The following is a 19,752-nucleotide window of genomic DNA, read 5'->3' as shown; positions in this document are numbered from 1 at the left end:
ACTGTATTACCTGTATATAGACTCCTCTATATGTACTGTATTACCTGTATATAGACTCCTCTATATGTAATGTATTACCTGTATATAGACTCCTCTATATGTGCTGTATTACCTGTATATAGACTCCTCTATATGTACTGTATTACCTGTATATAGACTCCTCTATATGTACTGTATTATCTGTATATAGACTCCTCTATATGTGCTGTATTACCTGTATATAGACTCCTCTATATGTACTGTATTACCTGTATATAGACTCCGCTATATGTATTGTATTACCTGTATATAGACTCCTCTATATGTGCTGTATTACCTGTATATAGACTCCTCTATATGTACTGTATTACCTGTATATAGACTCCTCTATATGTACTGTATTACCTGTATATAGACTCCTCTATATGTGCTGTATTACCTGTATATAGACTCCTCTATATGTGCTGTATAACCTGTATATAGACTCCTCTATATGTACTGTATTACCTGTATATAGACTCCTCTATATGTAGTGTATTACCTGTATATAGACTCCTCTATATGTGCTGTATTACCTGTATATAGACTCCTCTATATGTAATGTATTACCTGTATATAGACTCCTCTATATGTGCTGTATTACCTGTATATAGACTCCTCTATATGTACTGTATTACCTGTATATAGACTCCTCTATATGTAGTGTATTACCTGTATATAGACTCCTCTATATGTGCTGTATTACCTGTATATAGACTCCTCTATATGTGCTGTATTACCTGTATATAGACTCCTCTATATGTACTGTATTACCTGTATATAGACTCCTCTATATGTGCTGTATTACCTGTATATAGACTCCTCTATATGTACTGTATTACCTGTATATAGACTCCTCTATATGTGCTGTATTACCTGTATATAGACTCCTCTATGTGTACTGTATTACCTGTATATAGACTCCTCTATATGTACTGTATTACCTGTATATAGACTCCTCTATATGTGCTGTATTACCTGTATATAGACTCCTCTATATGTAATGTATTACCTGTATATAGACTCCTCTATATGTACTGTATTACCTGTATATAGACTCCTCTATATGTGCTGTATTACCTGTATATAGACTCCTTTATATGTGCTGTATTACCTGTATATAGACTCCTCTATATGTACTGTATTACCCGTATATAGACTCCTCTATATGTACTGTATTACCTGTATATAGACTCCTCTATATGTGCTGTATTACCTGTATATAGACTCTACTATATACAGTATACAGCATTGTGGGATTCCCATCCCAATCCCAGAACAAAATCCAGTCAGCTGAGGGCTGCTCATCCATTCACAGGAAGATTTGTACTCCAGTGATGGCTGCATGGCGTCCCTCTGTCTGTGTAATGTGTGCTGAGAAAAGCTTCTTTTGTCTTCATTAGAAGCCCATGTGATAGGGTGACAACACAGGAGGATGATTGGGAGACAAGGACAGAGTGTTGTCACCCTATAACAGGAAGTGCCTGAACAAGGACCTCTATGGCGGGATCACCTGGGGTTATTCTCATGGAACTGGCCGTTCTGGAAATGATTTGTAAAATGAGATTATTATGATGAAGATGATGAGAAGGAGGTGCCAGGATTGTCATAGATTCTGCCTTATATACATTGTATACTCCTCCAGGAAATGTCAGTCTATCTTTGTTACATTGTTTCCTGATCATGGAATCTCTCTCTGCAGGGAGAGTTATGAGATCAGCGACACCGACATTCGCTACACCACAGGAAACGAGATGCAGGTCAGACATTCCTTCACAAATATTACTCATTGCAAAGTTTTATTCACATCCGACCCGCTAGTCAGGATCGCATCCGACCCGCTAGTCAGGATCGCATCCGACCCGCTAGTCAGGATCGCTTCCGACCCATTAGTCAGGATCACATCTGACCCTCTATTCAGGATCAAATCCGACCCATTAGTCAGGATCACATCTGACCCGCTAGTCAGGATCACATCCGACCCAGGATCACATCCGACCCATTAGTCAGGATCGCATCCGACCCGCTAGTCAGGATCGCATCCGACCCGCTAGTCAGGATCGCATCCGACCCGCTAGTTAGGATCAAATCCAACCCGCAAGTCAGGATCACATCCGACCCGAGTCAGGATCACATCCGGCCCGCTAGTCAGGATCACATCAGACCCGTTAGTCAGGATCACATCCGACCTGCTAGTCACGTGTTAGGATTGTGAATCAAATACTTTTGTCCAGGAGAGGGCCATGCTCTAGTAGAGGCCCATGTACTAGTAGAGGTCCATGTACTAGTAGAGGCCCATGCTCTAGTTATTAACCCCCAGCTCTGCTGATCTCTTACTCAGTAGTAACCCCCAATTTTGCTGATCCTCCACTCAGTAGTAATATGGCAGTTATATGAAAGTTATTTGACAGTATTATGACAGTTATATGACAGTATTATGACACTTATATAACAGTAATATGGCAGTTATATGACAGTATTATGGCAGTTATATGACAGTAGTATGGCAGTTTTCATGGCAGTTATATGACAGTAATATGGCAGTTATATGACAGTAATATGGCAGTTTTCATGGCAGTTATATGACAGTAATATGGCAGTTATATGACAGTAATATGGCAGTTTTCATGACAGTAATATGGCAGTTATATGACAGTAATATGGCAGTTTTCATGGCAGTTATATGACAGTATTGTGACAGTTATATGACAGTATTATGACACTTGTATAACAGTAATATGGCAGTTATATGACAGTATTATGGCAGTTATATGACAGTATTATGGCAGTTATATGACAGTAGTATGGCAGTTTTCATGGCAGTTATATGACAGTAATATGGCAGTTATATGACAATAATATGGCAGTTTTCATGGCAGTTATATGACAGTAATATGGCAGTTATATGACAGCAATATGGCAGTTTTCATGGCAGTTATATGACAGTAATATGGCAGTTTTCATGGCAGTTATATGACAGTAATATGGCAGTTATATGACAGTAATATGGCAGTTTTCATGGCAGTTATATGACAGTAATATGGCAGTTATATGACAGCAATATGGCAGTTTTCATGGCAGTTATATGACAGTAATATGGCAGTTTTCATGGCAGTTATATGACAGTAATATGGCAGTTATATGACAGTAATATGGCAGTTTTCATGGCAGTTATATGACAGTAATATGGCAGTTATATGACAGCAATATGGCAGTTTTCATGGCAGTTATATGACAGTAATATGGCAGTTTTCATGGCAGTTATATGACAGTAATATGGTAGTTATATGACAGTAATATGGCAGTTTCCATGGCAGTTATATGACAGTAATATGGCAGTTATATGACAGTTATATGTTAACAGTGTAAAATAGCAGCTATCAAAACCAGCTTCACATGCAGCTTATACAGTTTGTTTATTCCTTTTTATTCTCATGTATTTCTAATAATAATCACATATTCCATTGCTTTTATTATCAGGCCAAAGTGCTCCGGCTGCTTGCAACCGTGTACCTGGAATGGGACTGCAGATTATACCAGGATAAAGCACTGAATGCCGTCGGATTAGCAAATGAGGTAAATTCAATACATAAAAGTGATCAGATAAATGTCAGCAATCATATTGGGTCACTGTGTCTTGTTTGGGACCATACGCACCCATGGGTGCCCATATATCCTCATTACATAGACAGGTTCTGCTTCCTTATTGAGCCTGGATAATTCTCTTATCACATGGGGAGTGTACCAGACAAGCTGTATCTAAACCCAGAAACACAAATATAATCATTATAATTTACAGCTTTACAGCCCTTACTGTGGTGGCTGCATTTGTTTTCAACCATTTTTCTATTAGTTTTAGCTGTTATTCCTTCAAACAACACACTTCCTATCCCTCAGTGGCTATAAGGGATGGGCCCAGGAATATTCGGGTCGAAGTCCCAACCCACCTGAGCAATCCCACCAGGAAGCTCAGTTCTGGACCGGAAGGATTTGTCCCCTTAATGACCAGGCCATTTTTTTTGTGATTCAGCACTGCGTTATTTAACGGACAATTGTGCAGTCGTGCGACGCTGTACCTAAATAAACTTGACGTCCTTTTTCCCCTCCAGAAATAGAGCTTTCTTTTGGTGGTATTCGATCACCTGTGCGATTTTTTTTTAAACAAAAAAAGAGCGACAACTGAAAAAAAAAAAATAGTTTTCACATTCTGCTATATAACATTCCCCAAAAAAATAAAATAATAATTAAAAATCAAAATTGTTCATCCTATTAGGCCAATTTGTATTCTTTACATATTTTATTTAAAAAAATAAATAAAAAATAAGCGTATTTTGATTGGTTTGTGCAAAAGTGATCGCATCTACAAACTAGGGGAAAGATTTATGTCATTTTTATATATATATATATATATATATATATATATATATATATATATATATATATATATATATATGTATATATATATATATATTTTTTAAATAAATATATATATATATATATATATATACTGTATATATATATATATTTTTTTTTTTTACTAGTAATGTCGGCGTTCAGCGATTTTTAGAGGGACTAACCCCTAACTGACATTTTTGACACTTTTGGGGGTACCAGTGACATTACTACAGTCATCAGTGCTAAAAATATGCACTGTCACTGTACTAATGACACTGGCAGGGAAGGGTTTAACCTAGGGGTGATCAAAGGGTTAATTGTGAGCCTAGGGGGTGCTTTCTAACTGTAGGGGGGCATGGCTTGTGAAATTAGCATAGAGACCTTTGATCCTATATAGAAGGAACTCTGTGATCATTTCAGAGAGAACTGTCAGCTGTGTTTACAACATCCGACCGTCCTTTTCTCTCAGAGGGGAGCGATCGTGGGTGCCGGTCCTGTGGATTGGCATCTCTGCTGCCTAGTGGGGGGTGGGTGCGTGCCGACGGCGGCGCAAGCTTGCCCCCCATCATCACCACCAAGATATTTTTCTGTACCCACTGAAAATTTTCTTAGTTTGGAAAACTCCTTCAGGCATCAGATCTAAGGACTTGTAGGCCGATGGCAAATGGCCTAAATGTTCACTGTCACTGGAGGCGAGGGGCAGATACTTAATGATTTGAATAGCTTCAGATGGGACAGTAATACTTGTCAGCAATATCTCCATATAGAAAAATGAAGATTTAATCCTACTTTACGCTGGGAGCCTTAGACTGTTATAGACCATTTCCATGAAGTCTGACTCCTAGATAATGTGTATTCTGTGTGCTTGTCTGTGAGAGAGACACACAGACTGTCATTGGCAGACTTCCCTATTGTTTGTGTATTGAAATTTATTGTGGATTGTGCCTGTCCCATTGTTAAATGTTAATGACCTCACATTGTTCTGTCCATATGGCTAGATAATTAGTTTAGGTTAATTCTGTTTCTGTATACACTTTCATCTGCATATGATACTGTAATCAACCAGAGGGGAGGGATTGTGTACACTGTATGGGAGTGACTGAGTGTAAAACTCTGTTTTCATTGGATTGTGAATGTCATGTCCTGTCCCCAACAAGGTCCACCTGGGCGGTAACCTTGTGGGGGAAAACTGTATAAAAGTCTGTTTCTTGTTCAATAAAGTTAGAGTTCTACTTCACCCTTAATCTAGAGTCCTGTCTCTCATTGGGGAAACCTGCTACAAGGGATTGTTATGCTCTTCATACTCCTTTGGATAATCACTAAGCTCTTGTAAGGGCTTATGTGAGAGCTTGTTCCTGCTTCACTCTTTGGGGAAAGAGAGGTTCACCCACGGGAACCTGGAGCCTTGTCGTAGGTCCAGGGTGGGTAGGAGACAGCGAGATCCCAACCAAGCTGCGGAGGTTTGTGGGGTCTGAGGTGGTTATGGTGTCTGGTGGGGTGCTTGGAGAAGCACAAGGAGCATCCGTCAACGGAGGTACCCAGTCGTGGTGCCGGTTGATCTGTTACATCATGATTATGTAAAGTTGATATAAATAAAGAAAAGAGATTTAAAAAAAAAATGATCTTTTCTGTTTCTGAATATCCAGAGAGATCTCCATCCAGCCGGGCTTTTTTTGAAGATGAAAATCCTGTTGGGTTGCTCCTTGCCGGACAATGTGATCTCCATGGGTGAGATGAATGAACAATGTGACAATCATTTTCTTAGAGCATTAAAAATAAAATTACAATCAGCTCTATTGATCTTTATGGACTTGCAGCGGCTGCAGAGATGCTTCGTCACGATCTGTCCCTGGATGTTTATCTGAACACCGTGAAGCTCCTGATGCAGCATGAAAGGTAAAAATCCAACACATTTGGATCCTTTTTTCTGCCCAGAGTTCCACCTTTCTCAATGCTTCTCCATATGAACCCCCTTTGAAGATCCTTTACATACTTTGTTACATTTGAGAAATACATTAAGATGATTTGTGCAGACCTGATCTGACCTGGCCAGGGTCCTTAAGGTCAGAGCTCTGTGCAGGACACTGGAGTTCCTCCACACCAAACTGGTCACACCATGTCTTTATGGAGCTGACTTTGTACTGTATACGGGGAGGGGGGGGGCACAGTCATGCTTTGTACATAGGGGGCACAGACATTCTTTGTACATGTGGGGGGGGGCACAGTCATGCTTTGTACACAAGAGGGGAAAGGGGGAACACAGTCATACTTTGTACAAAGGGGGGGGGGGCACAGTCATGCTTCATACATGGGGGGGGGGTGCAGTCATGCTTTGTACACAGGGGGGGGGGGAACACAGTCATGCTTTGTACATGGGGGGGCACAGTCATGCTTTGTACATAGGGGGGGACACAGTCATGCCTCATACACAGGGGGGGGGGCACAATCATGCTTTGTACATAGGGGGGGCACAGTCATGCCTCATACACGGGGGGGCACAGTCATGCCTCATACACTGGGGGGAACACAGTTATGCTTTGTACACAGGGGGGAGCACAGTCACGGTGGAACAGAAAAGGGTCTTCAAGCTGTTACCACAAGGCTGGAAGAGCACAATTGTCTACAATGTCTTTGTATGATGGAGGATTACCAGGACCCTTCACTGGAGATCCCCTGAACTCAGTCTTTTGGAAGGGGTATTTTTTTTCAGCCGGCAATTCCGTACAAAGTAAAAGCCATCCTAGTGTCTAACTAGCCGCTGGATGGCTTTTACGGGCAGCGGGAGGTTCTGAGTAATTTTTTCACAAAAAAAAAATAATGATTCTTTTTTTTTATCAATGATTTTAACATGTAGGAGAAAGTTGTAGTTGGCCCGGGTGGGAAGTGGTTAAACACATACCCAGGCGATTTATTCCTGGCACCCCACCGCCATGTTTGTCTCATTTTACAGGGACTGCGTGGGATTTGATTTCCTGAAAATGGTTTGTGACCACTTTGAATCTACGCCTGATATTGAGAAAGCGCGACTTCTACAAATCGAACTTTTGACAACGCGGGGGAAGGAACTCCTCGTACGAAAAAAAATAGAAGATTTAATAACAGGTATAAATTATAACGTCAGGGACGTCTAGAAAAAAAATGTGAATGTGCTGATGGTCACATGACTTTCAGGGTTTCACATTTTGTGCAATACCAGCTTGGAGATGAGTAAACGTCTTATAAACTCTGGTCAGTTGTGGTTTGGCAGATGTTTATTAAACCTCCTAAATGTGGAATTTCCAAAACTGAAATTCTGTTTAAGTCATTGAAAATCCAGTCTTACCAAAGAAATGTGTATTACGAAGCAGCAAAACTGTGCAGAATAGTTTGTGAAGTTTCCGGGAGCCCAGCCAAATGAAATAATGGAACCTAAAAAACAGCCTGGGCATCTTTTTTTATTTTATATCCTACCAGAAACGCTAAGATAGAAAGGTGGGACCTGGTAAGGCTAAGGGTACCCGGGGAACAACAGAAACAAATATAAGGCAGAATCAGCCTTTGGAGCAACATTTTGTCCCCCTTTTTAGGAATATTACCTGCCAAAACTAAGAGAGAAATTTGTTCCAAATCTGAAGTCATCTAAATTTCCAGATATAAAAGCTGTGGTAATTGACCTGTGTCAGGACGAAGATCTGAACCTGCAACCTCTGCTGTGTCTGGCAGTATCTCTTCTTGCTGAGCCGTCTGAGATTCTAAACGGCTCCCTGGACAATTCCTTGAGCAGTCTTGTCTTTTGTACTTTGCGTATGGTGAACCTTGAAGTCTTTGCTCCTCCCATATATTTCCTATTTAAGCCATGTCTCTGCATGTCTCTGTTTGCCAGATTATATTTCTCTGTCTAGCCAAAATCTCACTCCTGGTACTCCTGCTGCTGTCTGTATCTTATCTACCACTCAATACAAACCTTTGGCTTGTTCCTTGACTACGCTTTTGCTTGATCCCTACCTGCAACCACTTGTTACCGACCTTCAGCTTATTCCTTGACTACGCTTCTGCTTGATCCCTACCTGCAACCACTTGTTACTGACCTTTGGCTTGTTTACTGAGTACAGTTCTGCTTGATCCCTACCTGCAACCTCTTGTTCCCGACCTTTGGCTTGTTTACTGAATATGCTTCTGCTTGCTCCCAGCATGCAACCTCTTGTTACCGCCCTTCGGCTTGTGTACTGACTACACATCTGCTTGATCCCAACTTGAAACCACTTGTTGCTGACCTTCGGCTTGTTTACTGACTATGCTTCTGCTTGATTCCAACCTGCAACCACTTGTTACCGACCTTTGGCTTGTCTACTGACTACGCTTCTGCTTGATCCCAACCTTTAACCACTTGTTACCGACCTTCAACTTGTTCCTTGACTACACTTCTACTTGATCCCTAACTGCAACCACTTGTTACTGACCTACAGCTTGTTCCTTGACTACGCTTCTGCTTGATCCCTACCTGCAACCTCTTGTTACCGATCTTCAGCTTGTTTGCTTACTAAGCTTCTGCTTGATCCCAACCTGCAAACAATTGTTACTGACCTTCGGCTTGTATACTGACTTTGCCTCTTCTTGATCCCAACCTGCAACCACGTGTTACTGTTCTTCGGCTTGTTTACTGACTACACTTCTGCTTGATCCCAACCTGCAACCACTTGTTACTGACCTTCGGCTTGTCTACTGACTACCCTTCTGCTTGATCCCAACCTGCAACCACTTGTTACTGACCTTCAGCTTGTCTACTGACTTTGCCTCTGCTTGATCCTAACCTGCAACCACTTGTTACCGACCTTCGGCTTGTTTACTGACTACGTTTCTGCTTTACCCCTCCTGCTATATCTGCTACTGGACCCTGGCTTGCTCACCTCCTGGTGGGGTGATCCTGAGGACTGCGACCTGGTACTAACATCCCCATCATCAGGAGATCTGGTGAATACCGGTTAGTGCTTTGACCTCACACCTCGAGTAAGCCTGCTTCATTCTCCAGAGTGACCTGCTTGCGTACTGGTTGGTGGGAGCCTCTCTACTGCTATAGCTGCTCAACTCAGAGCCTGACCCCTGACCCCTGAACGTGACAACCAGATTGCTGTGGAATGTGATAAGATTTTGGACATTCAATTGTGAATTGGTAAACTGGTACTTTGCATACCTAAATGATATTCACACTCTTTTCAGGACACAGGAGATTTAGGTGTGCGCAGCCTATTACATTAGGGTGTGCACCCCAAAACTCAAACACACATGCCTTTCTCTGCAGCCTCAGCTGCACTGTACAGTGAATGAATGAGAAGTGCTCTGTGCTGAGCCGCTTCCTGTTCATTCACAAACTGAAGCATAGGAAACCGCCCTGGGCCCTTCAATAGGAGGAGACGCAGAAAAGGCAGGACCTGCAACCTACAGTATGCTGCTGAAGTAGTTCACATCTCATAGGGACAACAGCAAGGTGTCCCAAGCACTAATCCCTATGTTGATACACACTGCCCATAGTCCCAGGGCCAACCAGGTGCAGCCGTCACTGTGATACTAAAACTAGCAAGCATAGGATGAGACAGCGCTATCTGGATGGCATGGTAAACACTGTATCCTTGTAGGATGTAAGGAGCCAATGGAAAGTCTCAATGCAGTTTTATTGTGAACTATTGCGTTTAAAACCTTACATCATAAAAGTTAATACAGTACCAGGTCGATGGGTCCAGATGTAGAGGGGTTAATAGCCACTAAACCAATGAAGCAGGATGGAAAGAGTCCGCCGTGGTGTGCAGGCTGACAATCGCTAACATGACAACCAACAAGCCCGTGACTTGACAAGGCGCATGCGTGCGAAACGCGTAGTCACGGCAACATTCCTCCCCTCTGCGTTCCAGGCTGGTTCTATTGGCCTCTTATTCTGGTCAGGCACTTCCGCCTTTGTGCTGTGGTGACATCACACGGGAGTGACGCTGGACCCGGCTTGGCCGCCATACTTCTGCGGCTTCATGTTAGCGATTGTCAGCCTGAACACCACGGCAGACTCTTTCCATCCTGCTGCACCAGTTTAGTGGCTATCAACCATTGGCGACTGGTGCTCCATGGGCCGGGAGGGGGCAACAGGCGGACCACAACATACACCCCCCCCGGACCACACCAGCCCACACACCATACCACCCCCCGTAGCCGACTCACTCACCCTACCCTGGACTGATGTGGAGGACAGGCAGCTCACCCTACCCTGCACTGACATGGAGGGCAGGCAGCGGCACCGGCGGCGGCAGCTTCCCCTTCGTCTCCTTCCTCCTCCTCCTTGGCCAATAGCATGGCCTCTCCTTTCGGCCAATCGGGAAACAAGTCTCAGGACCTGCTTCCTGATTGGCTGGGAGGAGGATCCATGTGATAATAGCGAATATTAATTCGCTATTGTCCCACAACTGGGTGGGCTCAGGGTGCAGTGCTCTGCGCCCCGAGCCCACCCTTTTTTTGAAGCCTATTAGAGCCTCTGGCTCTAATCACGTGCTTCAAAAAATAAAAAAACTTCATTGGAATCCATGCATCCGGTAGATTAGAGGGCCGGACGCATGGATAGGGGGAACGGCGCCCTTGCGCCCTCAATGCACCAGCCGCCACTGTTATCAACCCTTCTACATCTGGACCCATTGGCCTGGTACTGGATTACCTTTTATGATGCAAGCTTTTTAATGTTCACATGTTTAGTTCACAATAAGACTTTCTATTGGCTCCTTACATTCCACAAGGATACAGTGTATACTATCCCATCCAGATAGTGCTATCTCATCCTATGCTTGCCACATCTCATGGGGTAGTTGTACACTTTGGTCTTTATGGCTTGGGTGCCAAGGAGCCAAGTCCTGGCACTGGTTATTGGGAACACAATTATGGCCATGGTGCAATGTTGTCACAATTGTATTTTTCAGGACATTACACTGGGAAGCCGCTGTCTGCTAAGGCCTTGAATGGTTTGCATGCCATTTTGTGGGACTGCGCCGCTAAAAGCTTTGAGGTCAGTAGGAATTACGGTGGTAATGACTTCCATTTTTTTCCCTAATTTACAAAAATTAGGCATCTGTTCCGGTGTTAATCTAGATACACGTGTATGTATCCGATATTGTATATGCATTGAACGATGACGATTACAGCACTCTTCCTTTCTGTTATTGAAGAAACAAGATGATAAGATTCCGCTCAGAAGGCTGCAGAAGATCAGGGGAGTGTGATTTGTTTTCAGGGAGAATCCTAGAGCAATGAGAACATGGAAATGAGACCTCACCCTGCTTCTGTAATGGGGCACACCGGTGTTATTAGTCCTTCCTAGGTGCTCCCACCTATAGCTGATGTCATAGAATACAGTATACAGTGTGTACGGAAAGTATTCAGACCCCCTTAAATTTTTCACTCTTTGTTATATTGCAGCCATTTGCTAAAATCATTTAGGTTCATTCTTCTTCCTCATGAATGTACACATAGCACCCCATACTGACAGAAAAACACAGAATTGTTGACATTGTTGCAGATTTATTAAAAAAGAAAAACTGAAATATCACATGGTCCTAAGTATTCAGACCCTTTGCTGTGACACTCATATATTTAACTCAGGTGCTTTCCATTTCTTCTGATCATCCTTGAGATGGTTCTACACCTTCATTTGAGTCCAGCTGTGTTTGATTATACTGATTGGACTTGATTAGGAAAGCCACACACCTGTCTATATAAGACCTTCCAGATCATAATGCATGTCAGAGCAAATGAGAATCATGAGGTCAAAGGAACTGCCTGAAGAGCTCAGAGACAGAATTGTGGCAAGGCACAGATCTGGCCAAGGTTACAAAAAGATTTCTGCTGCACTTAAGGTTCCTAAGAGCACAGTGGCCTCCATAATCCTCAAATGGAAGACGTTTGGGACGACCAGAACCCTTCCTAGAGCTGGCCGTCCGGCCAAACTGAGCTATCGGGGGAGAAGAGCCTTGGTGAGAGAGGTAAAGAAGAACCCAAAGATCACTGTGGCTGAGCTCCAGAGATGTAGTCAGGAGATGGGAGAAAGTTGTAGAAAGTCAACCATCACTGCAGCCCTCCACCAGTCGGGGCTTTATGGCAGAGTGGCCCGACGGAAGCCTCTCCTCAGTGTAAGACACATGAAAGCCCGCATGGAGTTTGCTAAAAAACACCTGAAGGACTCCAAGATGGTGAGAAATAAGATTCTCTGGTCTGATGAGACCAAAATAGAACTTTTTGGCCTTAATTCTAAGCAGTATGTGTGGAGAAAACCAGGCACTTCTCATCACCTGTCCAATACAGTCCCAACAGTGAAGCATGGTGGTGGCAGCATCATGATGTGGGGGTGTTTTTCAGCTGCAGGGACAGGACGACTGGTTGCAATCGAGGGAAAGATGAATGCGACCAAGTACAGGGATATCCTGGACAAAAACCTTTTCCAGAGTGCTCTGGACCTCAGACTGGGCCGAAGGTTTACCTTCCAACAAGACAATGACCCTAAGCACACAGCTAAAATAACGAAGGAGTGGCTTCACAACAAATCCGTGACTGTTCTTGAATGGCCCAGCCAGAGCCCTGACTTAAACCCAATTGAGCATCTCTGGAGAGACCTAAAAATGGCTGTCCACCAACGTTTACCATCCAACCTGACAGAACTGGAGAGGATCTGCAAGGAGGAATGGCAGAGGATCCCCAAATCCAGGTGTGAAAGACTTGTTGCATCTTTCCCAAAAAGACTCCTGGCTGTATTAGATCAAAAGGTGGCTTCTACTAAATACTGAGCAAAGGGTCTGAATACTTAGGACCATGTGATATTTCAGTTTTTCTTTTTTAATAAATCTGCAACAATGTCAACAATTCTGTGTTTTTCTGTCAGTATGGGGTGCTATGTGTACATTCATGAGGAAGAAGAATGAACTTAAATGATTTTAGCAAATGGCTGCAATATAACAAAGAGTGAAAAATTTAAGGGGGTCTGAATACTTTCCGTACCCACTGTATATACAAGAGTTATGAAGACAGCTGTAATAGTTCCTCGTTCATGCAACAATCCTAAAATAACTAGATAAAGTCTTCCTGGCTAATTTACAGACACCTACAAATACACTCACTCCTGGCAAATTTTCATGCTATATATGCTCTTTTGGTAACCCATATCTCTTGGGAAGATTTTTACAACATTTGTTTATCATTTAATGCTGGTTTAGGAGATATTTACAGTACCTATAGGGAAGTCCTATTATAGGATCACCTATAGGGAAGTCCTATTATAGGATCACCTATAGGTACAAGTTATGAAGGTGGGTTTACAACCTCTTTGACCTCCCTGGCGGTATTCCCAAGCGTGGCTCGAGGTGGAATTTAAGTGCCATTGGCGGTAACCCCGAGCCACACTTGGGGTACCGACAGGGAGAATCGCTCGATTCTGGAAGAGGTTACTTACCTTGTCCCCAGGATCCCACAATGTATTCTGGCAGTGTACGGCGGCCGGATCTTCTGCCTGATGATGTGTGCCCCGGCTTCAGTTCCCTGTGAGCGCCACATCGCAGGGGGGTGGAACCGGCGGCAAATTCAAAAAGTAAAACACACTGATATATTGTAATCCTATTGGATTAGATTACTAAATAAAATAAATTGACCGTAGTTTGCCCCCCAGTGCCCTTGCCTGCAGTTTTACTGTACTTAATATGTATATATATATATATATATATATATATATATATATATGTGTGTGTGTACTTATTTATAGTTATGTATTATATTATAATTTATGATTTTGTGTTTCAAACTTTATCACATCTAGGATGTCTACTAGAGTCTTGTTTGGTCAGGTTTAAGTACCGTATATACTCGAGTATAAGCCGACCCGAATATAAGCCGAGACCCCTAATTTTACCACAAAAAAGTGGGAAAACGTATTGACTCGAGTATAAGCCTAGGGTGGGAAATGCAGCAGCTACTGGACCCAACTGGACCACTACAAAACACAAAACAGGGGCTGCGGGCATGGTGCAGGAGATGGCGCAGGTAATAGTATAGGCATTGCACAGGTCATGGTAAGGGCATGTCTCAGGTCAGGGCACAGGTGATGGTACAGGCATGGCACAGGTGATGGTATAGGCATGGCACAGGTGATGGTACAGGCATGGCACAGGTGATGGTATAGGCATGGTACAGGCATGGCACAGGTCATGGTACAGGCATGGCACAGGTCATGGTACAAGCATGGCACAAGTCATGGTACAGGAGATGGTATAGGCATGGCACAGGTGATGGTATAGGCATGGCACAGTATGTACAGGCATGGCACAGTATGTACAGGCATAGCACAGGTGATGGTATAGGCATGGCACAGTATGTATAGGCATGGCACAGTAGGTACAGGCATGGCACAGGAGATGCAGTGCTGTGGGCATGGTACAGGAGAATGTCCTGTACCATGCCCGCAGCACTGCATGAGGAAATGCAGGGGCTGCGGAGGAGTCTCACTTACCGGTCGGTGAGCCGCTTTCGATTTAAAAATCGCGGCACCAATACTACGTCACCGCAAATGTGCCGCCGATGCTCGGGAAAGCCCGAACGCGTTCGGCTATTCCAGGGCATGCGGCACATGCGCAGTGAGACGTCGGCGCCGAGCGGCGCCATTTTTAAAAACACAGTGAAGCCAGTGACTCGAGTATAAGCCGAGGGGGGGAATTTCCACCATGAAAAAACATGCTGAAAAACTCGGCTTATACTCGAGTATATACAGTAAGTAATTATTAAGAATTGTAGGCCTACAATACATAACACCAAATTTTCATGCTAAACATTGTACCACTTTTGGTACAAAATTCCTGACATAATCTTACCGACAGGGGGGTTAAGGGGGAAAACCTTCTAGTTCAGAAGTGGTTAATTGGTTTCATGTTTATGTTCTGATCTTCAGAAGAAAAGCTACTCGGAGGCCTTGGAATGGTACAACTATTCGTTGGGCATTTATGCCTCAGACTGCACTGAACCCCACTATGCCAAACTACAGAGAAACCGAGCCTCCTGCCTCCTGCACCTCAACCAGCTCTCCCAAGTAAGATCTGAGTTTTCATTGGACTCCATTACTCCCGCACACATCACATTCCACCTTCATTTCTCTACACTCTTTGATTCCACTTACTGTAGGCTAAAATAACAAATTTCATCCAACTGCCCCCATTTCTCACCAACAGAATCTCCAAATGCTGGATTTTGCTCATCCCTATTCATGTTTTCTAATAGGGAGATCACTGCTTCTAAGAAATTATCTTTTATTTTCAGGCAAGAGAGGCCGTGACTGAAGCGGAGAAATATGACCCAGACAATATCCTCACTCATTTTATCCTGTTTAGGATCGCAGTTCAAGAAAACAGCGAGCTGGAAGGTAAAATGTCTTCTCCTGTGTGTTCTGGAAATCAGTGGGAAGAGGGACAGCCTGTAGATATGCTAGAAAATAAAGTTGCGCTTAAATCTTAAGAAAGTGAGTGTATAGTCCAAAAGGTAGTGTCACAAAATCCTACTGACGCGTTTCGTCACAAGCTGAAATCGTCCTGGGGCGTCGTCCTGTAGATATACCTAAAAGAAAGAAAGCTTCCATAGCATAAAATCCTTAAAACATTTAATAACGAATATGGTTGCACTTACATATAATACAAAAACACACGCATGGATAAAGCCAGCTGGCTTTGCATGACAGCCCATCCTTCCAGGGACATAAGCAAACGCGGTGACATCAGTATATCGCTCCACCCAACGTGTTTCGTCACAAGCTGATGTTGTCCTGGGGCATCGTCCTGTAGATATACCTGATAGGTGCAAATATTGTCATGGTACCCCAAAAGAAAGAAAGCTTCCATAGCATAAAATCCTTAAAACTTTTAGTAATGAATTTGGTTACACTTACATATAATATAAAAACACACGCATGGATAAAGCCAGCTGGCTTTGCACAACAGCCCGTCCTTCCTGGGACATAAGCAAATACGGTGACGTCAGCACGTCGCTCCTCCCGATGCGTTTCGTCACAAGCTGACGTCGTCCTGTAGATATACCTGATAGGTGCAAATATTGTCATGGAGTTAAGAAACAGGCAAAAACAAAATGGATCAAGGCAGGCAGCAGACAGAAGTATGGTCATATAGGCTGGAGCTCAACACACCAATTTAGTATATTGTAGGTGTAACTATGAATTTGCATATATATATATATATATATATATATAAATACACACACATTATATTACCAAAAGCCTCATTTTGCGGGCGAACTTCGTCCTCAATATGGATGCTGACCTTCCTAGCTTTAAGTTTTTGTATCAAGGAACCCTCTTGGTCAGAGTCGCTCGTCCTTCCTTTCCATGGAGCCAAGGCACCAGAGCTCAGTGCCCGCTCGCTGTTGAGGTCCTTCAGGGCCTTGCGCTGAAAGGGTTTCATGCCCGAGGGTTTGGCAGGTGGCCCCTCCAGGTTTGCACGGGCAGCTCACCACTTCGCAGAGTTTAGGACTGGATTTACGGTCGTTCTTGAGCTAAAAAAAAAAATAAATATATACACTCAATTAAATTTCTAAATTATAAACACAAACCAGTTACAGCGAAGGGCATCCGGAAAGATCTCACAGAGCTTCGTTTATCCACATTTTATGTTACAGCCTTATTCCAAAAATGGATTCAATTCATTATTTTCCTCAAAATTCTACAAACCCCTCCCCCATAATGACAACGTGAGAGAAGTTTGTTTGAAATCTTTACAAATTTATTTAACCACTTGAAGACCGCTGCAAGTACATTTACAGACAATTCCTTGGACTTCATGGCTTGGTTTGTGCTCTGACATGCACTGTTACCCATGGGACCTTATATAGACAGGTGTGTGCCTTTCCAAATCATGTCCAATCAACTGAATTTACCACAAGTGGACTCCAATCAAGTTGTAGAAACATCTCAAGGATGATCAGTGAAAACAGGAGGCACCTGAGCTCAATTCTGAGTGTTATGGCAAAGGGGGTGAATACTTATGTACATGGGATTTATTTTTAATAAATTTGCAAAGATTTCAAACAAACTTCTCTCACGTTGTCATTATGGAGGATTGTTTGTAGAATTTTGAGGAAAATAATGAATTGAATCCATTTTGGAATAAGGCTGTAACATAACAAAATGTGGGAGAAGTGAAGCGCTGTGAGAAGTTTCCGGATGCTCTATATGACCGGACTCATCAATGCATGAAAGATCATTGTGACTTTTAATGATTCTTGCAGCTTTAAATGCGGTCTCGGCTATGGGGAAGATGGCCGCTCAGACAGATGATAGGATACCAATCGTGGACCAATACTATTCGGCTAATGACCTCCTCAGCCTGGCAGCACAAATAGCATTGGAGGTAAGATCATGAATCCAACTCCTCATTTCCATCCCTCGGGGGAGGGGGGGGTGTTGTAGTTCCACCACATCCCAAAGGTGCTCTATTGGATGAGATGTGGTGAGTGTGGAGGACAGTGACCGGATCTGGTGAGTGTGGAGGCCATTGGAGGACAGTGACCTCATTGTCATGTTGAAGAAACCAGTGGTGAGATGATTGGAGCTTTGTGACATGGTGCATTATCCTGCTGGGAGGAGCCATCAGAAGATAAGGACAATGTAGTCATAAAGGGAAGGACATGGTCAGCAACAATACTCAGGTAGGGGGTGGGGTTTATACCACTATAGGGGCCCAAAGTGTGCCAAACCCCCCCCCCCCCCCACACACACCATAACACCACCACCACTAGCCTGAACCATTACACCCCCCCTCCTCCCCCACACCATTACACCACCACCACCAGTCTGAACCATTAACCCCCCTCCTCCCCCACACCATTACACCACCAGCCTGATCCGTTACTCCCCCCTCCTCCCCCTCACCATTACACCACCAGCCTGATCCGTTACCCCCCCTCCTCCCCCACACCATTACACCACCACCACCAGCCTGATCCGTTACCCCCCCCTCCTCCCCCAAACACCATTACACCACCAGCCTGAGCCATTATACCCCCCTCCTCCCCCACACCATTACACCACCAGCCTGATCCGTTACCCCCCTCCTCCCCCACACCATTACACCACCACCACCAGCCTGATCCATTAACCCCCCCCCCTCCTCCCCCAAACACCATTACACCACCAGCCTGATCCGTTACACCCCCCTCCTCCCCCTCACCATTACACCACCAGCCTGATCCGTTACCCCCCCTCCTCCCCCACACCATTACACCACCAGCCTGATCCATTACCCCCCCCCCCTCCTCCCCCAAACACCATTACACCACCAGCCTGATCCGTTACCCCCCCCCCTCCTCCCCCACACCAGAAGAGAATAAAGGGCTAGCCGACTGCCTTAATGAATACTTCTGTTCAGTTTTTACAGAAGAAAAAGAAGGAGAAGGACCTCCACTCGAAAGGATGACTAATGAATCATTTGATGCATGTGTCTTTACAGAGGAAGAGGTTCTAAGATTGCTGTCTAAAGTGAAGACAAATAAGTCACAGGGTCCTGATGAGATACACCCAAAATTATTAAAAGAGCTTAGTGGTGAGCTGGCAAAACCATTAACAGATTTATTTAACCAATCATTAGTAACAGGAGTCGTCCCGGAAGATTGGAAATTGGCAAATGTCGTGCCCATTCACAAGAAAGGTAGTAGGGAGGAATCGAGCAACTATAGACCAGTGAGTCTGACATCAATAGTAGGCAAATTAATGGAAACCCTATTAACCACTTAAGCCCCGGAAGATTTTACCCCCTTCCTGACCAGGGGGTATTTTACGACTCGGCACTGCGTGACTTTAACTGACAATTGCGCGGTCATGCAATGTGGTACCCAAACGAAATTTACGTCCTTTTTTTCCCACAAACAGAGCTTTCTTTTGGTGGTATTTGATCACCTCTGCGCTTTTTATTTTTTGCGATATTAATAAAAAAAGAGCGAAAATTTTGCAAAAAAATGACATTTTCAACTTTGTCTTTTAAAAAATATCCAATATACTCAATTTATGTATTTTTTTTTGGCCAAAATATATTTAACTACATGTCTTTGACAAAAAAAAATTCAATGAGCGTATTTTTATTGGTTTGCGCAAAAGTTAGAGCGTCTACAAACTATGGTGTAAATACTGAAATTTACGCAGCTTTAATTTCTGACTGCCTATCTCATTTCATGAAGTGCTAAAATGGCGGGGCAGTACAAAACCCCCCCAAACTACCACTTTTTGGAAAGTAGACATCCTAAGGAATGTTCTGAGAGGCATGTTGAGCTCATTGAATATTTCATTTTTTTGTCACAGGT

At 43.5% G+C, this 19,752-nt stretch overlaps 1 protein-coding gene across 1 annotated transcript in view; it reads left to right on the top strand.

The window, feature by feature from the left end:
• Positions 1-19,752, top strand: part of TEX11 (testis expressed 11) — a gene marked incomplete at its 5' end in the record, with an annotated part of 118,119 nt that overhangs the window by 62,860 nt on the left and 35,507 nt on the right. The window contains 8 exons of the mRNA XM_082264254.1: positions 3,499-3,594; positions 6,060-6,141; positions 6,231-6,309; positions 7,364-7,515; positions 11,343-11,428; positions 15,347-15,484; positions 15,712-15,814; positions 17,686-17,807. Coding sequence (XP_082120380.1) covers positions 3,499-3,594; positions 6,060-6,141; positions 6,231-6,309; positions 7,364-7,515; positions 11,343-11,428; positions 15,347-15,484; positions 15,712-15,814; positions 17,686-17,807 — 858 coding nt within the window. The remainder of the gene's footprint in view (positions 1-3,498; positions 3,595-6,059; positions 6,142-6,230; positions 6,310-7,363; positions 7,516-11,342; positions 11,429-15,346; positions 15,485-15,711; positions 15,815-17,685; positions 17,808-19,752) is intronic.

The sequence above is a fragment of the Pelophylax lessonae genome (assembly GCF_965119305.1).
Source record: "Pelophylax lessonae genome assembly, chromosome: 7".
Classification (NCBI taxonomy): domain Eukaryota; kingdom Metazoa; phylum Chordata; class Amphibia; order Anura; family Ranidae; genus Pelophylax; species Pelophylax lessonae.
This window is presented reverse-complemented; position numbering and strand designations above follow the sequence as displayed.